This window comes from Vipera berus (assembly GCF_964194415.1).
Source record: "Vipera berus genome assembly, chromosome: 2".
NCBI classification, from domain to species: domain Eukaryota; kingdom Metazoa; phylum Chordata; class Lepidosauria; order Squamata; family Viperidae; genus Vipera; species Vipera berus.
In genome coordinates this window covers 202,147,577-202,171,058 of record NC_138203.1, presented here as the reverse complement: position 1 = coordinate 202,171,058, position 23,482 = coordinate 202,147,577, and the positions used below count along the sequence as shown (strand labels likewise).

Below are 23,482 nucleotides of genomic sequence, written 5' to 3'. Positions count from 1 at the left end.
CCAGGCAGTTTCTGAGAATTGGACATGATTCAATAGAAGGGGGGGGAGAGAGAGAATTGCACTGTAGTCCCTCCAGAATTACAGGGCTACTGCTTTGTTTTTGAGAGTGCCTTTAGGAAAAAAGCATTCCCACAAAGGGCTTAGATTCCCAGTTTGGCTGGTTTTTGCTCCTAACGAAAGCTTTTTCCACCTGCTTGCCTTAGTTGGCAGCCAACTCCTATCAAAATCCTAACCTTACCAGTAAAGCAGGCAGTTCCACTGGCCATATTTTCCCCAGGAATCACATGGCTAAAGACCTACTGCTCTTTGAAGAGGTGGAACCAGTGCAATTGCGACTGAGTCCAGCCTCCGGTTATGAATGAGGTATTTTTCCAGTGTTTTTGAATCCCTGGATTTTTCATGAAAACAAATTGAAAGCCTTTCCTAAAAGATTACTTTTGCAAAGATTGCATCAGCTTCTCTCCTCGGACCCCAGGGCATCTATACTGATTCTCTTTTCTAGCAGCAGAACTGTAAATACTGAACATTCGGTGTAAAGGCAGATGCTGCTTTTAATGAAAGGCAAAAGATGCATAAGACTGGCTGGCTGTGTCTACCTTTGGGATACACATCTCATCCGTTTCTAATTTCCAGAAATAAGGAAATTTTGTTCTTTGTTTGTTTGTTTGTTTTGAGTTGGACAAAGCCACCAGGATCAGTCTGAGAGCAGCAGTTTGGGAAAGAGGTTTGGACAGAAAGTGGTTAATGGAAGGGAAACAAGTAAATGAAATCCAGAGATCTTGAACAGGAAACAAAGGAGATGCCAAATCAAGGCAGCAATCTGTAAACAGGGATTTCTCAAGGCCCCAATCGCAAAATGGAAAGGCCATCTCTCCAGAGAGAAGTGCCAGCTACCCTTCTAACTAAATGCTACGTGGGGCAAATGCTTTGGAGATAAAGGGCAGCTATTGAAAACATTAATGAGATGTCTTTTTCCAGGACAGCCTGCTAAAAACAGGGACTTTCTTTAAGGTGAGAATTTATTTCATGGGGAGTTGCTTTTCATGGTGGCTAGGACTGACAAATTGAAGACTGGAATATTTGGAGGGTACCAATCTTATCCCCACTTTAAAGACTATCCTCTTAAAGTATTCTTATTAATATCAATATTAAAATCTATCCTTTTTAATCACACAGGACCAGGCATTTATAAGCTGTGATAGCAGCAAATACCCCAAAGAAGCAATTAGATTGATTTGCAGTCTTTCTTACTAGAGCAAAAATGCAGATTTCGCATAGCTTACAATAAAGAAGTTCCAGAATATTGCATAAGATTAGGCTGAAAAGAGGTAGGAAGAGTGGTACCTTTTTCCTATGGACTCCCCAAAAGCAGATTGAAATATTAATTAATGTGTCTGCTTGATGTATTGAGTAATGAATAAGTTAATGCATTTTTATTATACTTTCATCAGCTTTCATCTGATTGCAATCAGAGTTTTGCTTATAGGTCTCCCAGCCCAACCCATCTCACAGGGTTGTTGTTGTGGAGAAAATAAAAGGAGGATATTTTGGATATGTTTGCCACCTTGCATTATTCATAAAAATAATAAAGGTGGTAAAAAGATAGAGATAGAGATAGATAGATAGATGATAGATAGACAGATAGATAGATGATAGATAGATAGATAGATAGATAGATAGATAGATAGATAGATAGATAGATGATAGATACTCCAGAAAGAGTAAAATCTTTAAGACTTTAAGAAATCCAGTAATAAATAAATTGATCAGAGGTGGTGAGAAAACTTCTCAATCATTCCTTGTTGCTACAGGACCTTTTAGTAGAAAGCTCAAAACATCAGAGGGGTGAATTGGCTGAAGAGACAGTAGAAATCTAGACACAGACAAAGAATGGTGCAACAGAATACAAAATCAATGTTAACAAAAGATCCCTCATGTTTACAGCAGTCCATCTATCCTTTCAGTTCCCATCTCTATAGGTAAAAATTTTAAGCTAATATAACATATCAACACAAGTTACCAAGTAAGCTTTACACACCAGACTTAATTTAAATTTCAAGTGGCTGAACCCCAAAATGTATTTTCAATCCCAGGTCTTAGCTTAGCTCATGTGAACAAAGATGCTACATTGCCTTAGATTAGCAGAACCAACTCTGTGTAGGGTTGAGGAAGAAAGAATGGCTATTCAACAGATACACAGTTTAGTTCAGCACCTCTTATTTCAGAAAGAAAATGCTGAACAACTTTTCCATTAGGTTCCCTTACCTTCCAAATTATTGTACTGTATTAAGTTTTGAGAAAAGATCTAGCAGAAGATTCTTTAACTAACCCACTGAGACACTCTGAATTATGCTGATCAGTCTGTAGATCAGGAATCACTAGCCCCTGGACTAGTGGGCACCCTTGGACTCTTGAGAGCTGGGGGCAAAGAATACTGTGTCTTTCTTTACTCTTCCGCAAGCCTCCTACAAAAGATTGTCTTCCCTCCACCCCCAGTATTTCCAAATGGGCTGCAGCTGCTGACCATTTTTATTTTGTATACAAATCATTGATTTTTAGTGACCCCTTAGATAGATTTTCTCCATTGATCTATCCCCGACCTGGTCCTTCAGCTCTTCCAACTGTATTTTTTTTACTACTGTGACCGACTTTAACCACCTTGAAGCTAGCCATCCTCTTCTTCTCTTTCTTTTAGATTAAAGCAACAATAATAAAAACTAAAGAGGAAGTCTGTCCATGCCATAGGCTGATTGGGCCCTTTGGATTTCTGGCTGGAATCTTTAATCAGCTGTCTTAATAATTGATTGGGGGATTGCTCTCCCTTTCTTGTAATAATGCCTAGGCAAATCTCAGGCTCACCGGAACCCTGTTTTTCTTTGAAACCCTTCATTTGTATCCTGAAAGAGCCCCATTTGAACACAGAAATTCCCAGTTCATGAATTTGATGTAGTTGTCTGAGCTTGAAGGGAGCTCTCAGTTCTTCAACTAGTTTTTCAATCTTGTATCACATAGAGAAAGGTGAAATCTCCCTCCACTCCTGGTGAATCAGATAGTTTCCTTACCAACATTACTGCAACGAAATTATTTGCCTTTGCCTTCTTCTGGGAAGTTTTTTCCCCCCATCTTTCTAGTCTAGCCCATGCAGTGGTCTTGAAATATCTGGGTGGTGGTCCCATTTCCAAGAACTAACCAGAACCAGCCTTGCTTAGCCTCCCAAATAACCAGGCCGTCCAGATTGTATGGTGGGTTTCTCAGAGTTGAGATAACAAGGTGTCCCTTCCAGTGTGACTTCTTAGATGTCCTCAGGTAGTGTCTAATAAGACAGCCATCTTAGGATGATGGACAGGGCAGGGACCACCTTGGGAGAAATCCTCACTGTGCTTGCTAAGTTTCACCTAGAGCAGGGGTAGGCAACCTCGGCTCTTTTATGACTCATGGACTTCAACTCCCAGAATTCCTGAGCCAGCCAAGCTGGCTCAGGAATTCTGGGAGTTGAAGTCCATGAGTCATAAAAGAGCCGAGGTTGCCTACCCCTGACCTAGAGGGACAGCAGGGTGGGCCATGGGCGGGTCTCCCCCTCCCCCTTTAACCTAGGCAGACAGGTGCTAATTTTAGGCAGGCAGCCCCCTCAACGTCTGCCTCGCCAGCGGGGGGGGGGGCAAGCAGTGCTGGCGGCCGTTTCAAGCCTCCGGGCCCCTCTTTGTCTTTTCTTCGCCCCTTCCCCGCAGGTCTGGTTCAAGAACCGGCGCGCGAAGTGGCGGAAGCGGGAACGCAACCAGCAGATGGACCTTTGCAAGAACGGCTACGTGCCGCAGTTCAGCGGCCTGATGCAGCCTTACGAGGACGTCTACCCGGGCTACCCGTCCAACTACTGGCACGCCAAGAGCCTGGCGCCCGCGCCGCTCTCCTCCAAGAGCTTCACCTTCTTCAACTCCATGAGCCCGCTGTCTTCGGCCCAGTCCATGTTCTCGGCGCCCAGCACGCTGCCCTCCATGAGCATGCCCTCCTCCATGGGGCCCTCGGCCGTGCCCGGCGTGGCCAACTCCGGCCTCAACAACCTGAGCGGCTCGTCCCTCAACACGGCCATGTCGACGCCCGCTTGCCCTTACGGCCCGCCGGGCTCCCCTTACAGCGTCTACAGGGACACTTGCAACTCCAGCTTGGCCAGCCTGAGGCTGAAGTCCAAGCAGCACTCGAACTTCGGCTACGGCAGCCTGCAGAGCCCCGGCTCCACTCTAAACGCCTGCCAGTATAACAGCTGACCGGCCTCCGCCTCCTGAAAAGGGACCGCGGCTGCGCTCAGGGGCAGGGAAACACGCCGGAGGAGGAATGGGGGAGGACGGACCGACGGACGAGCCACGGCTGGCGAGCAGAGAGAGAGAGAGAGAGACGGGCCCGATCGGACCTAAAACACAGGGATGAGTTGCAATGTTTTGTGTTATTGTTGTTGTTTTTTTTTTCTTCTCCTCTGGATGATGCGGGTTTTGTATGCGTGTTTACTTGAACTTGCACAGGACTTTTCCTTCTAAACGACCGTCCACTTTATACGACCAGGAGATACGGTAACGGTGGAGGCGGGCGGGTGTGCGGGGAAAGCGGGGAGAGAGAGAGAGAGGGAAGAGCGACGTTGCTGACGAGCTCCGAGCGCCCTTCGGGTGGGGCTCCCTTCGGTGAGGAAAGCAGGCGGGGCTCCGGGTTCTCCCTTTCGGGCTGGGCGGGGCGGAGATCGTTCGACGGGGAGGCGTCGTCGGTGCAAATCGGAAGGAAACCCTCCGAGCCAGTGCGGCACCAGCAGGGCGAATCGCTACTACGGGGTTATGTTTTATCTTCGCTTTGCCGTTGAAATAGGCGGTTTGTTCTCCAATGCGTGACACTCGATGGGATTTGTTTCTCAAGCTGGAAGCGTCGGGGAATCCTACCGTTCCTAGCACTGCAGTTCGCGGCTGAAAAGGCTCCTTTTCCTACCTCTCATTCTCTACCAAGACTGCAGCACGGTCTCCCTCAAGTCTCTCTTCCAAAAAGAAACTTTACATAGAGATAGCCCTCCGCCTCCCTTTCAGAGGCTTACCCTGATAATCAAATTATCGTCCGTCCTTATTTAAAGGATTTTTTTTTAATTTAAAAAAATGAGAGAGGAAAGAATTCTCGTAGAGAATCTAGGGGAAATATTAAGAAAGAAAAGACAGAAAAGGAGCATCAGAAAATACTGCCTCTTAAATAAAAGAGAGGAGTGGGTAAAATAAATTTGGGGCTGGGGGGGGGGTGCGTGGATTAAATTACTTTGTTTCTCCAGTTTTGGATTTAAATAAATCAGTACAAGCAAGAAACCCAAACAAGAAATCTTTAAAAAGATGTTACGTGTTAAGTGTAGATAATACTTTAAAAGGATTTTTTTGTTGGAAAATTTTAAAATATGAAAATGATTAATATCTTTAAATATTAATGCGCATACAAAACACATATGAAGTTTTCTCGCAGACATACTTGTTGCTTCTTCCTGTTGATACTTATTACCTGTAGATGACAAAGAAACATAATATAAATGCACAAGGTACTTCTTTCCCAGTGTATCCCCACCTGTGATACCCGTTATGCTGGATGTTTCAATAATGCTGTTGTGGAGGATGCAGTATATATATTGTTTTATAAGTTATGTTTTCGTGATTTTTTTGAAAATTAAGAGCATGGGAATAAAGAAAAACCTCTTCAACCTCTTTGTCTTCCTTTCTAGCTACATTACTATCTAGATTGCCCTTCTTCGATATGGGGCTCCACAGATGTGTTTGTTTGTTTTTTATCCCATTTATATCCCGCCCTTCTCCGAAGACTCAGGGCGGCTTACAATCTAAGAAGCACAAATCAATGTGCTTAGCAATAGCCTTCATTCTATGTATATGCCTGCTTATTAGGGCATTTTTACAAAGTCAGCTTATTGCCCCCAACAATCTGGGTCCTCATTTTACCTACCTCGGAAGGATGGAAGGCTGAGTCAACCTTGAGCCTGGTGGGACTCGAACCTGCACTAATTGCAGGCAGCTGGTGTTACTTAAGGAGGCATTAGCCCACTGCTCCACCAAGGCTCTGTTTAGATTATAGTTCCTATCATCCACAGCCTGTATAATCATACCGGTTGAAGATACTGGGACTGATAGCCGAGCATAGCTTCCATTTGATGGAAGTTCCTCATTGATCTAATTTAAAAACATACCAAACAATTTTTTGAGAATATTTTTCAATTATACTTTAATGCTTTAATTTAATATTTTCGACATATGCAGACATAAAAAGATCTCAAGCAGTAAACATTACAGTGAGACAAGTTAAACAAATAAAATGATAGTGTTCATCAAGTAAAATGCTAGTTCATCAAGTAAAACATTATTTATATATTAAATTGCATATCTGGCCCATCTTGCTGTCAAGTAACTTTCACAGTGAATCAACCTACTTGCAGTTGAAACCCATAGATTTCATTATGAGGTTGGATGCCAGAATACTGACCTATCTTCTCAAGGATTTTTCCTTTGTCTCTGGAACTAACCCTTTCTAATCTCTGAAAGAGAGTCCAGTTTGAAAGCCCCAAAAAAGTGCAGGGAAAGGTGAAGCAGAGGTATTCCAGGGCAGATGGCTCTCCAGTTCCGTTTTGGCATGCCTCAGATTATGCCACCTGATCACACTTTTAGCAGAAGACAATGCATGCAGTGGCTCTACTGATTGTGTATGTACTGTAGATCCTTATCAAATGCTTATGAGTAAACTTAGCAGAAATTGGAAAAGAGAACTCGTCCTGCCAGGGATTGTTAACTGGTTTAAATACAGAAAATAGACAAGAGAAATAAATTTTATATATGTATGTATGTATGTATATAAATTAAGTATTTTTTTCAAAGCTGAAAGAAGTGGCAATCTTCAAGGATTTGTGTTGGGAGTGGGAGTTATTTTAACTCATGTCTGACCACTGAGATGGCCAAGTTTCAAGATAATACAAAATATTCAGGTTAGTAAAAACCAAAAGGATCTGTGTAAATATATTGTATAGTCAACTGTATAGCAAGTGCAGTTCAATGTATAAAGAGTGCCACATTGGACTACAACCCCTCTCTCCATCAAACACTAATTTCATGTATGGATGGGATTTGAATTGTTTCAAAGCAATTAGGAAAAAGATATGAAGCCATACAAGATAGCACAAGGGCGCATAATAACAGCAAATACAGGGAACTTCATTGATTCCAATCCCCATATGTAGGTGTTCCTGTTTTCAAATTAATTTACCTATTAACACATGCTAGTAAGTCAGACTTCCCTAATCTTGATTTAATCACACAACATGCAAAGTTTCCATCTAAAAAATTGTCAGATCTCGCCAGGGTATTTTCAGAAAAGGAGCTTCAATCTGTATGCATCTAAATAATTGTAATCCCCTCTATTTAGTAGACTTCCCAGAATCTCCTTCAGATGTTTGTATACTATTGCCAGTGAACGATTCATACTAGAAGAAAATGTTTGTAGGTCAGAGTTGAATTGGGGGTGGGGGTGTCCCTTGGTGCTTTCTGATCTTGATAGGTTATATAAAAAAGGACCCCACAGAAAAATTCATAGCTAACCATTTCTTCCCAGCACCGATAGCTAAAATTTATTCCGCATGCCCACTGCTATGTTGTGCTTGACAACTACTGGATTTTCTAACAAAAGTAAAAAAGGAAATACTCATGTTTTAAATTAATGTAAATCAGAGTGTTATTCTCAAGGGAGTTGTCTTGATATTGAACATGCTTACTTGGGAGTACACATCCTTATGCCATAGATAAAAGAAACTATTTTAAAAGCTCAAATAAGAAATTAAACTTTTGCAACCATGCAAATCCTTGATTGGTCACCCTCCAATTATCAATATGGTGAGAAGATGAGGAAGGAAGAGAAGGAGGCGAAAACACTGGACTGAGCAATGGCAGCCAAGCAATTCAGTCCGGGCTAGAGGAGAAGTCGAAGTCAAGGCCTCAACCCACCTGAGAGATCCAAAACAGAGTGCCTGTTTTTTGTCTTTGGGCTACCCTTTTCCATCTCTGCCCAGTCTTTGAAACAACACATTTGCAATGCACTGAATAGATTGTTTTGTTTTGGGGGTGTTGTTTTTTGTTTCAAACAGTATTTTTTTGTGGAGGATCTGGATCCACAAGTTGCAGTCCCAGAGCAGACCCTTTGCAATATTGTCTGTAATCTTACCGCAAGGCCCATGAGGCAGGTGAGATAGTTATTTCTAAAAGGTGTTTGGGAAAGAAAGGGAGAATCTTTTCCATGCTTCCCATTAGCCCACTCTAAACCATACATGTCCAGGCATCTTTTCTCCCTGGGGAGTTCTAAATGCGTTTCTTAGGATACACCCAGCTTAGTCAGCATGTTTTTGCAGGAATCTTTTGGCATACAACACTTTCTCCACTTCTGCTGGGGAAGGCTGCAGTTTGGCTGGTGAGGGTTTCTGTGAAGGTGTTGAAAGAGGATTCTATTTTAGGGCAGTGAGTGATATGTTTGCAAATGTTTTTTTAATAATAACTCTTAGTTCCATGAGCAATGAGAATTCAGCTTGAAGCAGAGAGAGGGTTAAGAAAATTATTCTGGTTAGGTTAACAGATGCATTAAGATACAGAAAGAAAAGAGGAAGTCTTCTTCAAAAATAATCTGGGAATTCAAAAGAGCAGAACTCAAAGCAGCATCCATTTTTACCAGTTAAGCAGAAGAAAATAAAAGCACAAAGCCATGAGGAATGTGAGCAGTGTAAGTAGCAACAATAAAGTTTTCTTTCTGAACAAAATCAATTACAAAGAGAAAGCCTGCCAAATAAGTACTATAGTCCTTTTTAGACCACCCAGGTGTTGTACTTAAACAACACTCAGAATAAAAAGTGAATTCTTTTACTTCCACAAAAGCTGCCTCTTATTTTTCAATTAAAGACTTAAATAAAATAGCCTGAGTTTACAGCTCTCTTCTTAGTTTAACATGCAAAAACATATTTCTATGCAGAGGAAATGCTAATGTTAAGCAAGAGGTAATTAATATAATATGGGACGCGGTGGCTCAGTGGGTTAGGACGCTGAGCTTGTCGATCGGAAGGTCGGCAGTTTGGCGGGTTGAATCCCGAGTGCCGCGTAGCAGAGTGAGCGCCTGTTACTCGTCCCAGCTTCTGCCAACCTAGCAGTTCGAAAGCACGTAAAAATGCAAGTAGAAAAATAGGGACCACTACGGTGGGAAGGTAACAGCGTTCCGTGCGCCTTTGGCGTCTAGTCATGCCGGCCACATGTCCACAGAGACGTCCTCGGACAAGCGCTGGCTCTTCGGCTTTGAAACGGAGATGAGCACTGGCCCCTAGAGTCGGAAACGACTAGCACGCATGTGCGGGGGAACCTTTACCTTTACCTTTTAATTAATATAATGGTTATTTTTTTAAAAAAAGACTAATGAAAAGTTCTCCAGATTCTGTAAATAACTATACTTGTATTCGTACCAGACAATGTTTGCATACATATCCTACGTGTCCTTATCCTACAAAAAAATCTTCTAAAAAAAAGAAGACTGTCAACATGTGGTTCTGGATGTTATATTATAGATGAAGTGAATAGTTAATTCCTTTGAAAAATGCCTGACTTGGAAGCCTTGTCCTTTCTCACTAAATATTTGTGATGATGGACAGCTAGTGCTAAGATGGAAAAAGCTGCCCATATTTTATTGCATCTCTATTTTGTGTCATTCCACATGCACAACCTTGATCTGTGTCCTCCATTCACACAGATACCCGAAAGTAAGACCTACCCCCAAAATAAGCCTTAGCTTGATTTTTGGCACTGAGGCTAATATAAGCCCTATCCACAAAATAAGCCTTAGTTTTGGAGGCGAGGTACATGCCTAAAAATCAAGCTAGGGTAGGGGTGGGGGCTGGAGCTTTCCATTGCAGCCAGGCCTCCCATGGATCAACACTTGCCTCACCGGTCCACTTCTGTGGCCAAAGGAGCAGCTTCATTCTGCAGCTGAGAATGGAGCTCCAGCCTGCATTTCGCAGTCAGAGGCCTTTCTGGAAGGCCTCTGCAGCCAAGAACCGAGCTACGGATTCAATCCCATGAAGCACTGAAAAGAACTGCAGTAAATGTCTTTGATTAATCAGCAAGGAATTAAAGAGGATGGAACATTTTATGGAAGATTAATTTAGATCCATTCTAAAATCCATTCTGAGTCCCAGAGCAATGTATATATTCATTAACATACATAACTAGACAATTTATAACAATATATTTTTACGTGCTTTCAAACTGCTAGGTTGGCAGAAGCTGGGATGAATAACAGGCGCTCACTCTGCTACGCGGCACTCGGGATTCGACCCACCAAACTGCCGATCTTCTGATCGACAAGCTCAGCGTCCTAACCCACTGAGCCACCACGTTCCTTGGGAGAATGGATAACAAATAGTAAATAATTATGCAATCCTATACTTTTATTTCTACAGAAGTAAATTCAATAGTGTGAGACATTTCTTGTGGGAAATGATCTTGTGGTTTCATCTCCAGTTTAGTGTTGAGGATAAAATATATGACAAAATAGATTTTCTTTAATTTTAGCAAGTAGGACTGACTTATTAATTATCCATCCTTTACACAAGAAAACATTATTTTTAAATGAAATATTCATATGTTTTGTAGATTTAACTATTTGTTATCTAACACATCTCAACTTTTGCTGGTTAAAAAAAAGAGATAGAAGCAAGTCTTCTTGAACAAGTTGTGATCTTTCATTTTGGATCCTCTTGTCTCTCTAAAATGAAAACAACTTCCTGCTTACCAAAAAGGCTTATAAAAACAAACATATTATAAAAATTGGTAATTTGGAAACCCAAAGTATACGGAGTATATCTAAGTGTACATTTAAGTTGCATATATCTAAGTTACAGAGTATACCTGTAATAATAACATAAGCTTTTTGGAACACCTGCTACCAAATATAACAACAAATTAAACATTTTTGTTGCCAGAGGACAATTTTCTTCTACTAAAAATCTTGCTTATAATGCAACAAGAAGAAAAACCGCTTTCAATGGCTATCTTTGCACAATTATAGACACACACAAGTGAGTACTTGATCTATTCGGGAAGAAATTAATAATTCCCCACATGAGGTACAGTAGCAGCTTTCTGAGGGGAGACCCCCTTAGCGGAAACTGGAGGAAGAATCGGCTAATAAGAGACAGCTAATAAGAGGTCTTCATTTAAGACATTTGGAATGGGAATATGCTGGTGGAAAAAGGACAGGTTTAAGAAAAAGAAGTGTTAACTCTTTGTGTGAAGAAACTTATATTTAAATGTTCACATTTTAGCAAAAGAATAAACCTCACTATAGACAAAACAAACTTATTTATTTCCTTACAGATGAATGTATCTTCTATGGTTAATAGAAGAAAAGAGTTAAAATTCCACCTCAGTCAAGTCCACAACATCAAATTACCACATAAATCAGAAAAAATAATTACCTAACTTCTCATCAAAAAAACCATTTAACCAAGAAACAATATTAATGAAATGACTGAAGGCGGCAACATTAACTACTTCAGCATCCATCACATTGCTTGCACTGTCATATAGGCTATGGAACCTCAGCACAACTGTTATGAAATCAGTGTGAAGGCCACAGAGGCCTCTATGCCCCCATTTTTTTTGCTTCTTACTCAGTACTACTCTAGCCCAATGGGCCTTATTGTGCACAATCCAGGCCAGGTAGGCTAAGAACATTTTTGTACTTGATGCTTTGCAAATCAGAAGTGAAAAGTTATTATCAGAAAATTCCTCTTCCAAAACTGATCTTCTCATTGAAAACCCCCAAGAAGCATTGAGCATCACAGCCATTTCATAAAATGCAGCTGAAAAATATTGTTTAAAAGGAAATCAAAACCAATTCCGTTTTAATGAGATAAATTCATTTATTGTCCATTAAATATAGACACAAGAAGGAAAAAGGCAAGATTAGTATGGCGGTAGCATCTTCTCAGTTTAAATCACCAGCCACCATCACACTGAGCACTCCTGTGAGGACCCCAGTCTAGCTGGCAGAGCCAGGTTTTAACGCCCTTCTGGAAGGCCAGAAGGATGGAGGCAGACCTCACCTCATATATTATACTTTATTATACATAATAATATAGCATGGTAAGTAACAGTGACCCAATCCAAAATGGATGTAGAATGAAAAAATAGTCCTTGCTACTGTTGCTTTGACAAGGTTAAGAACTTACATGATTACATGCTTAATATGGAGCAAATCTTAAATATTTACCTGTGATTCTACTTGCTCCTACACAAGGAGAAGTCTTTAGTGAACACCCCTACACACACTCTTTGTTTACTCAGTAGTCCTCAAAGGATCTGAAACAATTCTTCCACAGACACAGTTTAAAGGCACCAATTTAAAAGAAGAATACTTTGGACCAAACACCTCTGGAAATAGGGAAAGAAACATCTGGTGAGAGAAGGTTTGGCTGCTCATTGTACCAATTCAAACTCTATTTATGCTTCTATTTTTGAATTATATAAATAAAATAGACTTTACTGATTAAAACAAGGCTGTGAAAAAAACGTTACATCCCAACTGGCAAATAATGTGTGAAAAAAAGAATCTGATAACTTCAAAACAGCTTGGGATTCTAACATATAAATCAAGATTTACTCATTCAATTTTTGAAAATTAAATTACATGGTGATTTTGCAAGCAAAAATAGTGTTTAGAAACAGTACTGAGAACAGCAGTTCCTACACATGCTTTGTATCTGTCCAGTAACAGAAGTAACTTTGGCTGCTCCAAAACATTTTTATAGGCCTAGAAGGCATGAAATGGCCTTGAGATATAGATAGATGATGATGATGATAGATAGATAGATAGATAGATAGATAGATAGATAGATAGATAGATAGATAGATAGATAGATAGATAGATGATGATAGACGATATAACTATAAAATCTTTGTCTTGTAAAAAATTAAAAATCACATATTTAAGATAGCTGTAAAATAACAGTTGCAGCTGCAACTGTGTCATTTTCTTGTTTGTTTTACAGTTTTGAAAAAAATGAAGAAAAGAAATTAAATGTACTCTTTTCACATGTTCTAAAAACTATACATATAATTCTGTGGCAATGGAACAAGCTTTTATCTATTTTTCCCATCCATCTCAAAATCCAGAGATTCATCAGCTGGCACAAAGCCTGCAATAATTCTATGTTTATGGTTGGTCACAGTGTCAGCCAGATGTTTAGACTGGATTTGGCATTTTTATCTACCTAGCAAGTCCTTCCTAAGTTATTTGATGGCGTTAAAGATATTGTCACAGAATGTAGGTTTTTCCAATAACTCTGCCTTTTGCAGTTGACTAGGTGATTTTATCATTATGATTGCATAGTTGGGAAGATGTTTAGACTGGATTTGGCATTTTTATCCATCTATCCAGCCTTATTGTTATCTGTTTGATTCTTGCATTCTTTAATTTTTGCTTCTTGGTATTTTTTAAATTACTTGCTTCTTGCTTTATTTATTTTGGTCTCAAGTCTGATTTTCTACTTTGAGATTGAATATAATTTTGATTTGGTTTTCTAAATTGGATAGCCAATTCTTCTGCAACCACTATTGCTGTACAGTAGGCAAGCTGATTGGTCTGTTTGATAGACGTACTTTTTGCTTCATGCAATTAGTTGCTAAAGCTTTTTGAGAATGTGACATGAAATATTCCTTGAATGGGGATCTTATTCATGTGACATTCTGGTGAAAGAGAAGTTCCCTGAGGATGGGTTCTAGCATGAGTCCAAAAGCTCAGAAGACTAAACCTCTGGTCCCAGGGACCAGCTTAGATTGGATCCTGCAATTTCAAGCATGTTTGCATTTCAACACTTACGGTAGTTTTTCTGTCTCTTACTTTATTTCTTTATCAAAAGCCCTTTTGTTAAAAATACTTTTGCCTGGCTATCTTAATGTTATTTCTTCTTCCCAATTCCTAAAATGCTACAGGTGGTTGAAAAAGGAGAAGCAATGATTACTAGCATTTTGCTTTTTATAACTTCTCTTAATCAGAAAAAGAATTCCATGTGAATAGTTCTGGTTCAATGCCACTATATACACTTCAATGAAAATCACACACTGAGTAAAAATATGGATAATCTATCTCAGTGTCCTATATATGGCAACAGTTGATGCCAGATATTTCAGTACAATTATGAAATAATCCATTCCCATTCACTTATCCCTTTGACAAAACAGGTTTCCAAATACTTGAGTATGAAATTGCATCCCACAGTCATCTTGGCTCTCAGCCACTAAAACATTTAATCACTATGAATTTGTTTAAATCTGTGTTGAATTGAATGATACAGCCTTAACAACATGCTTTGAAAGTGGGTTCCAGAAGTGCTTACAGCATGGAACATGACCTAATTATTTTAAACTTGATACTTATTCATGTCATCATGTTCACCCTGGTCCTTGATTTATAGCAGGGGTGAAATAAAGAATTCTTCATTCATGTCTTCCATACTGTTTTTGATCTTTTATGGCTGTACTACATGGTTGAAATCTGATGACTTGTCAAATGACAGTCTGTCAAATTTATTGTGATGAAGACTTCATGTAAAAGAACTACTGATACATGATATTCAGCCCTATCTCTTTTTATTTCACACGTTGTTAATAAACTAATCAGGACATCCTGTATGTATCCAATAATTCAACCTCAGTAGACAGCAGCCTTCAAGACAATTTTAAAGGTGATTCTTGCTGCTAATGCAAATATAAAAAAGCATAATCCTGATAAGAATGTTCAAGATTTTTTAAATTAAAAGCTACATTACAATATACCAAATAAAATAATAGAAAATATTACAGTATTACCTTTTTATTTCCTTTATATCTTCTTTATGTTCTTAAGAACTTCATATATTATTACCAATCTAAAGACTTTAGGTTGCAATTCTATAATTATCTACTGAATTAAACAAAGCTTTACTTCTGAGTAGATGTGTATAGGATTGCATTGATATGGTGCAAACCTTTCCATGTTTAATTTCTGAAAGACTTACTTCCAAGATAATCTTTCACATCTGATGAAGCTTAACTTACAATGCTTTCTCATTACTTAATGAGTCAAGAGATTGCACTAGAAATTCAGGAAATATGACCATAGTGAATGAGCAGGGTAAAAAAAAATCCCTATTTATGAATCCATTGGAAGGATCATGCAATTTGTGCCAACAACAGCCTATATAGAAATAGGTAAAGGTAAAGGATCCCCCGCACATGCGTGCTAGTCGTTTCCGACTCTAAGGGCCGGTGCTCATCTCCGTTTCAAAGCCGAAGAGCCAGCGCTTGTCCGAGGACGTCTCCGTGGTCATGTGGCCGGCATGACTAGACGCCAAAGGCGCACGAAACACTGTTACCTTTCCACCGTAGTGTTCCCTATTTTTCTACTGGCTAGTTTATACTGTTATGGAAAAATAAAAAGTTGAGGTTCGATGTTAATGCTTCATTCTACTGCAGCAGAGGAAGTCAGAAGTCAATGCCTTTTCTTTTTCCCTTCCCCCCCTCCCTTTTTCCCCCTTCTTCCTCCCCACGATGTCCTACTATTTGCCTTTGTATTTTTTTTTATTCAGATTATTTTAGTAAACATAAGGAAATCCCCAACTCTTCAGAACATGCTTAATATGAAAGCAGTTCACAAAACAATGTAGTCTAATTACAGTTTGGAGTTCAGATGTTGTTCTAATTAACATCTTTTCATGAAGCCGTGTCTTTTTGCTCTGGATGAAGATTTCAATTTTCTGTTTGAATTAACATACAAGATATACTAATTTTCTAAACATCTTTGAGCTAACGAGTCTCTCAGAATGGACTAATAGGCTCTCCAGTTTAGGTCATAGAGACACTTTAGAACTCTTGGGAGTTGCTGAAAGGGCTGCAGAAATATGGGAAAATGATGAATTTATCAAATCGAAAAAACATTTTTTTCAATGGAAGAGCACTTTTGTAATAGCTCCTTGAACATAATCCATATGTTCATGTTAAATAAGATGGTGGTAGCACATTTTTAAATTCAAGAAATACAAGACACACAAAATCTGATTTTCTTTTTCAATTGAGTGACCGGATTAGTTGATCATGAGGAGGCTCCTCTATGAGGAGCATATCTTGATTTCAGCAAAACATTTGACAAAATTTGCCATGAAAACCAAGGATAGAGGATAGCAAAATGTGGTCTAGGCCTAGGCTGTGCTACCAATTGATGGAATCAAAATTGATGGAATGTGTCCACCTCAGGCTGGAAGGAACTGTCAAGTGTACAATGCTGAGCTCTGAATTCTTGAACATTCAGTATTTTTAAGTGACTTCATTGAGGCGCTAGAAAATATCCTTATCAAATTTGTGAATGACAGAAACTTATGGAGGATAGGCATACCTAAGAGGACGGAATTACAATTCAAGAGACTCAAGAAGCTGGAACAGTAAACATAAAACAATAAGATGAATTTCAATAGAAAAACTTGTAGAGTCCATTTTTCAGATAGGAAATGTCATAGATGGGGAATATCTATGGGGCAGTAAGCCATGCAAAAAGATTTGCCTGTCTTGGTGAGTCACAAGATGGGCATGAATCAAGAAAGTGATGCAGTTGACACTCCCATCCCAAATACTGTATAACCTTGGCTATATCAAAAGAGAAATATGGTGTGAAAAGCAAGAAGAATAATGGTTGCTCTATTCTGCATTGCTCAAACCACATGGAGAATATTGTGGGAATTTTAGAAAGGACATAGGCAATATAGTAAGGGGCCTGACATGATCTGTGTCTTCAGTTACCCAAATGGCTATCATGTGGGAAATTGAATCTCTGTTCCAATTAGACCCATCCAATGACATGACATAACAGAAGAAAGAAAGCATTTCAACCATAAGAAAGTAGATTTCAGTTGGACATCTGGAAGAATTTCAAAATAGAAAGATCTGTTCAACATTGGAACAAACTATCTCAAGAAGTGGTAGACTGTCCTTCAGTGGAAGTATTCTTTTTTTAAAAAAGGATGAATGCAATTGACAAGTAGCTTTCTGCTCTTAGCAAAGGTGGTTGGTATAGATGACAAGAAGGACAAGAATCAACAGATGGAAACTAACCAAAGAGAGAAGCAACCTAGAACTAAGGAGAAATTTCCTGACAGTGAGAACAATTAATCAGTGGAACAACCTGCCTCCAGAAGCTGTGAATGCTCCAACACTGGAAGTTTTTAAGAAGAGACTGGACAGCCATTTGTCTGAAATGGTATAGGGCAGACATGTCAAACTCATGACATCACATGATGTCATGCAACGTATCGGAGCTTTTTCTCCATTGCCGGCAATGGGGTGGGTGCGGTTTTAGGATGATGTGTCCGGCCCGCAGGCCAGCAGTTTGACACCCCTGATATAGGGTTTCCTGCCTGAGCAGGGGGTGGGACTAGATGACCTCCAAGGTCCCTTCCAACTTTATCAATATCATCATCATCATCTCTAAGGTACCTTCCAAGTTTTACATGCTGCAATTTTATGAGAAAGCATCTGGTGTATAGTATAACTTAACTGTTTTAGAACATAGAATGACAGGATTTTTGACATTAGAAAAGAGCTATGACTGATCATGCCACATTTCGAAATAGGAACAGCTTTATTTCCAAAAACTGTGAGTGATGTGCTCTTGCAAATCTTATTTCGGTTTCTAGTGTGCCACAAGCATGCTGTTTTCATTCCAGAAATGAACAACTAAAGGTTCAGTCTTGTGTATGAGCATTTGTGGCTCCTTTGAAGAGGAGAGAGACCTTTCCATTTGAAAGTGTCATAAAACTGAGAACAAACTCTAAAAGCTTTCAGATCAGTGAAGTATTAAGAGGCAAACCAGATCAGGGAAGAATAGATTTATCACATGACACTGTTGCTGATTCGGTAGGACAACACTAAGAAGAAAAAAAGCAAAGGATAATGTAGAATTCCAATAATTTGCCAGTGTTTGGAGGAAAGGCTTTTGAGAAACACTTAGAGAAGGATCATAAATTTGTCTTAAGGTACACCTAAAGATTTCTGAGCTCACAAGTACATTGCTGCATAGAGTTCCCAGCTAGAAAGATGCATTAAAATGTCCTTACCAATCAGGTTGAAGCCCATCTCAATTTGACTAATAAAAGCAGAAACAGAAACCAGAAACCAGCAAGTCCTTGTCAACAGCAACAAAAGATGGCCACTTAGTGAAAATCTCAAAGCTGTCTATTGTTTGATAGATGACCCTGAAAGACTCCTAGTTAGTGCAATTAAGTGAGTTAGACTGGGGGGGGGGAGGAGTTTGACTTAAATTTGAGATTTACCACACTGAAAAGGGAGGGATATTTGTCCCTCCATGTTCCCCACATTTAAAGCTCCAAGCTCAAAGTCTGGAGTTTGTGTGTATGTATGTGTGTGTGTGTGTGTTTCAGAAACGATTAAATTTCATCTTGCAGGATTATGGGGAAGACTTTTAGGGGCTCCTTTCTGGGGGCAAAAACAAAGCAAAGCAGCTGGGAGGGATTAGGCCAAGCTGCATTTCCAAAGTGACTCAATTTAGTTCCACAAGACATTGTACCTGAATCCTACTCACAGAAAATTGCAAAACAAAATAAAAAGGTACAAGCACTGTCCTTCAGTGGAAGCATCTTTAACAAAAGGACAAATTCAGCTTGCTTTTACAATTTCTCTTTCCCCCCCCCACACACACACCTAAAAATAACAGATAAGAATCCTGACATGACTGCATCAAGGTTTTGCAGCTCTTAGTTATGTTTTCAAAGGGTTGCCACCAGTTATCAGATGATTTTCTATTTTTGTTTTGCATAAATACAACAATTACAAAAAGAGATGAAAGCTTTCCTGCGTTGTGTGATCAAAAAAGGGAAGGAAACACGCTTCTTACTACATTCCTGTGACAGCTAATATTGTTTTCCATTGGGTCAATGGGAAAGCAGGCAAAGAAATCACCTCATAGTAGTCTAGTAAACAGATTGCAAGGGAATAAGTTCCCTTCCTTTCCTCCCTTACCAGCTGCTTGCTTAATCATGACAATGGGCATTTCCTCAAGGCTCCCTTAATATGCATTCTTTCTGTCCTTGAATGGGCAGACAAGTACGTCAACATAATTTGCACTACCCTCATAGCTTAGCTTTACAGTTTCTCAGCAATGAGGCTGGGGAGGGGGGGCACTTTCTCAGGATTTAATTTTCAGGCAAATGTGCTCCCACCCAGAATCACCTACCAGCAGAAAAAGCAACCACCAATCAGGCTGCATCATTGGGCTTTTCCCTTCTTGATCATGCCAGCAACGATACAGTCTGGCAGCAGATGGGCACTGCATAAATAAGAGAAAATGCAGGAAAAAATACCTACAGTGGTATGACCATGTTGTATGAACATGTTCTATCCCCCACTGTGACCTGCATTACATACTACTTTCAAACACCCTCATGAAAACCAAAGCAAAGGTGGCAAGTCGCAATTAACACAGACATGAAAACCATCCAGTTGCTGCATTTCATTGCATGAAATGGCATTTGTTGGTCTAAACAGCAAACCTTGAACCTGTGGGAAAATGCTAGGATAAAGTAGAAGCCAGTTTAGTGATTAAACCAGTCTTGAAAGCGGGAGACAGTGAGTTCTAGTCCCGCCTTAGCCATGAAAGCCAACTGGGTGACCCTGGGCCAGTCACTCTCTCTCACCTCACAGGATTGTTGTGGGGTAGATAGGTGGAGGAAAGGGTGTTAGATACGTTCACAGTTTCAAGTTATTTACAAATAAACAGATAAATAACGTGAGGTGAGATGAGATTGGAGAATTCTACAAGCATTCTCCTCTTTGCCCCCTGGCCTCCTATGCCCATCAGTCAACCACCTGGATTTCTCTCCCCTTATTGGCCTTCCAGATCAGTAGTCCTATTTCAAAAAAGTAAAAGAAAAACTAAAAAGCATGACTTGTCATGTGGGATAGATCAAACCACAACTCTCTTCTGCTTCAGCCAAGTCTCCTCATACGCCTTACCAAATCAAGCAGATTTGATTCAATTATAGGACAATTCTGGGGTATTGCCAGCTCAGTATCATATATATGGCAAATAAACAGAGTTCAGTGCAAGGCAAGGGGATAGATTGCTATTCTTAAAATGTATTCTAGAACAGGGCTTTTCAACCTTTTCATAGCTTGTATCACTTTTAGGACATGACTATAGTCCAGTACCATCAGTGCTTAGCAAAGTGTCAAAAACTTGATGACAAAAAAGGGAGGATTTTGGGTTTTACTGATTAGATTCATTTGTTGTTATAGTAATGACTAGTTTATAAGGTAAAGGTGAAGGTTCCCCCGCACATGTGTGCTAGTCATTTCTGACTCTAGGGGCCGGTGCTCATCTCCGTTTCAAAGCCGAAGAGCCAGTACTTGTCCGAGGACGTCTCCGTGGTCATGTGGCCGGCATGACTAGACGCCAAAGGCGCACGGAACGCTGTTACCTTTCCACCGTAGTGGTCCCTATTTTTCTACTGGCTAGTTTATACTGTTATGGAAAAATAAAAAGTTGAGGTTCGATGTTAATGCTTCATTCTACTGCAGCAGAGGAAGTCGGAAGTCAATGCCTTTTCTTTTTCCCTTCCCCCCCTCCCCTTTTCCCCCTTCTTCCTCCCCACGATGTCCTACTATTTGCCTTTGTATTTTTTTTTATTCTATAATCTAATAAAATGTTACAAACAGGAAAAAAGGAGGGGGGAGTAACAGTTTTAATTTCTTTGGTAGCGGTTCCCTTTGCTGAATCACTTTCTCTTTTCACTGACAAATATATGATGAATTTATCCATATTTATTAATACTATGTTTCCTTGAAAATAAGACCAGGTCTTTTTTATTTTGCCTCCAAAAGAGGCACCAGGTCTTATTTTCGGAGGGTGTTTTTTCCACAGTCTCATCTGGCGACAGCGGCACCAACAGCTTTGCCCAGCCAGCCCAGTTCTTCTGCAGATGAAGGAAATGTCTGTGCAGCTGAGAATGGAGTTCCAGGCCTCTGGTGGTGAAATGCAGGCCGGGGGCGGGGCACTGCAGAAGGAGTAGGCCGGCAAGGTGAGGGAGGTGTCAGTTGATGGAAGGCCTGGCTGCAACGGTAAGCAGGTGCAGGGCACATGGGGCAGCTCCACTCCCCCACCCCCACCCTAGCTTGATTTTTAATTGTGTGCCTCACTTCAAACCTAGGGCTTATTTTTGAGTAGGGCTTATATTAGGCCTACCCCCCCAAAAAAAATCAAGCTAGGGCTTATTTTCAGGGTAGGTCTTACTTTCAGGGAAATACACTATGCACTACCTTGGTGGTTAGCTGGCTGGTTGGCCCTTCTTCCTCTCTCCCTCTCCTCTCTCTTTTTCCTCCTTGCCTGCTGGGCTCTCCTTTCACAGCTTCTTCTCTGTCCCCTTCCCTTTCCCTGTCTTTTTTCCCTCTCCCTTTCCCACCAAAACCTCCTTTTATATCCTCTCCTCTCCCCTCCCCTCCTCCTTTTCTCTTTGGTGCACCTCCAGCTATGCGCTGCTTCCAGAAGCACCAATCAGCTGGAGCCTAGCACTGATCCTGGGGCTTCTGCTGAACCCCAATGGCCCTGCAGCTCCAGCAGTCTCTCCCTCAGGCTTATGCAGCACTGTTGCCACTTCAGCTCATTCGCCTCCCCTGCTACATTTGTCTAGGACGGTTGCGTACCACCTGCCAGGTGCCAAAGTGCCACCAATTGAAAAGTCCTGTTCTAGAAGACAGATAGCTCCATTATAAAAAAAACTCCTTGTTCTGTCATTTAGGAAGGACCTCACAGACAGATTGATATAACTTCTTCCTGCTTCCTTTATAGTCCCTCCCAACGTCTAACCTATCAGCCAGAAATTTGTGCTTTATTTGCACACTTGTCAGTCTCCTGGAATTCAGCAGCCCTATTTAGAATGATCCATGCCTTTCTAGGAAAGATATGGCAGAAATTGGTCATCAGGCTAATGTGATGAGTTGGAAGGCATCTGGAAGATAAAATCATATTTGTTGGCTGCCAGATGCCAGTTGGATACATCTGATGAAGATAACAGAGGCAATCCAAGGACAACAAACAGAAGTTAAGGTCATCTGAGTCCTCAGCTTCACCACTTATGTACTGTATCTTTTTTCCTAGTAGTGAATGCTGCCAGGGAAGCTACAGAAAGTTGGATAAAGAATGTGGTTAGTGCATCCTTGGAAGAGAAAATAGTATTGTCTGTCTTGAAGAAGAAACCATCATTCACCCAACTGTTTTAAATAGGCATCTGCCTGTCTCTAACTTTATCTTTCTGCGGAATGTTGCAAAGAAGTGTTGGCACTGCAATTTCAGAGAACCCTGAAACAGATTATCTGGACCCTTTTCAATCAGGGTTCAGGCCAGGGCATGGGACTGACATTTTCACTAGAATAGAATAGAATAGAATAGAATAGAATAGAATAGAATAGAATAGAATAGAATAGAATAGAATAGAATAGAATAGAATAGAATAGAATAGAATAGAATAGAATAGAATAGAATAGAATAGAGCTGGAAGGGACCTTGGAGGTCTTCTAGTCCAGCCCCTGCTCAAGCAGGAAAACCTATACCGTTTCAGACAAATGACTGCCTAGCCTCTATTTAAAAATCTCCAGTGATGGAAAGCCCACGATTTCTGAGGTCAAGTTATTCCACTGGTTAATTGTGCTCACTCTCAGGAAGTTTCTCCTTAATTTCAGGTTGCTTCTCTCTTTGATCAGCTTCCAACAGTGGTGGGATTCAAATATGTGAATAACCGGTTCCCACCACTGGTTTCCAACCATTGTTTCTTGTCCCTCTGGTGCTTTGGTGAATAATGTGACCCCCTTTTCTTTGTGGCAGCCCCTCAAATACTAGAATACTGCTATCATGTCTCTCCTATTTCTTTTTTTAATGTTTTATTGATTTTCTAATTTTACATTTAAGTATTTGAAAAGCCACATGGCAGCTGGATTAATCGATAATACAATGACATACAAGTATCTTTAGTACAAGTCTCAAGCTGTTATATTAAATTTTTCCTCTTTTCCCCTTAGTATTTACTGTCTCCTGTTTAAACTAATACAATTCTTATTAAATCAATTAGATAAAAATGACATTCTTACATTTATCAATAATTTTTGGCTTATACATATCCTTATTATTTTAACATTCAATCTTTATAGGCAATCAGTGTCCTAACTGGTTTTCCCCAGTTTTTAATTTCCCATTAATATTTAACTTAACATTCAATATTTCTAGTTTCCAAATTTTAAGTAACCAAAGTTCCCATTATCACAATACATCACAAGGTCTAATATTCAAAATACATATTTTATCTATTTGAATATATTCTATTTCTCACAATCTTACATCAACTAATTAG

The 23,482-nt window shown here is 40.0% G+C and overlaps 1 protein-coding gene across 1 annotated transcript in view; it reads left to right on the top strand.

Moving 5' to 3' along the window:
• PITX1 (paired like homeodomain 1) overlaps nt 1-5,229 on the top strand; it is a 16,830-nt gene extending 11,601 nt beyond the window's left edge. The window contains exon 3 of the mRNA XM_081320988.1: nt 3,729-5,229. Coding sequence (XP_081177114.1) covers nt 3,729-4,262 — 534 coding nt within the window. The 3' untranslated portion in view covers nt 4,263-5,229. The remainder of the gene's footprint in view (nt 1-3,728) is intronic.
• The last annotated feature ends 18,253 nt before the right edge of the window (nt 5,230-23,482 follow it).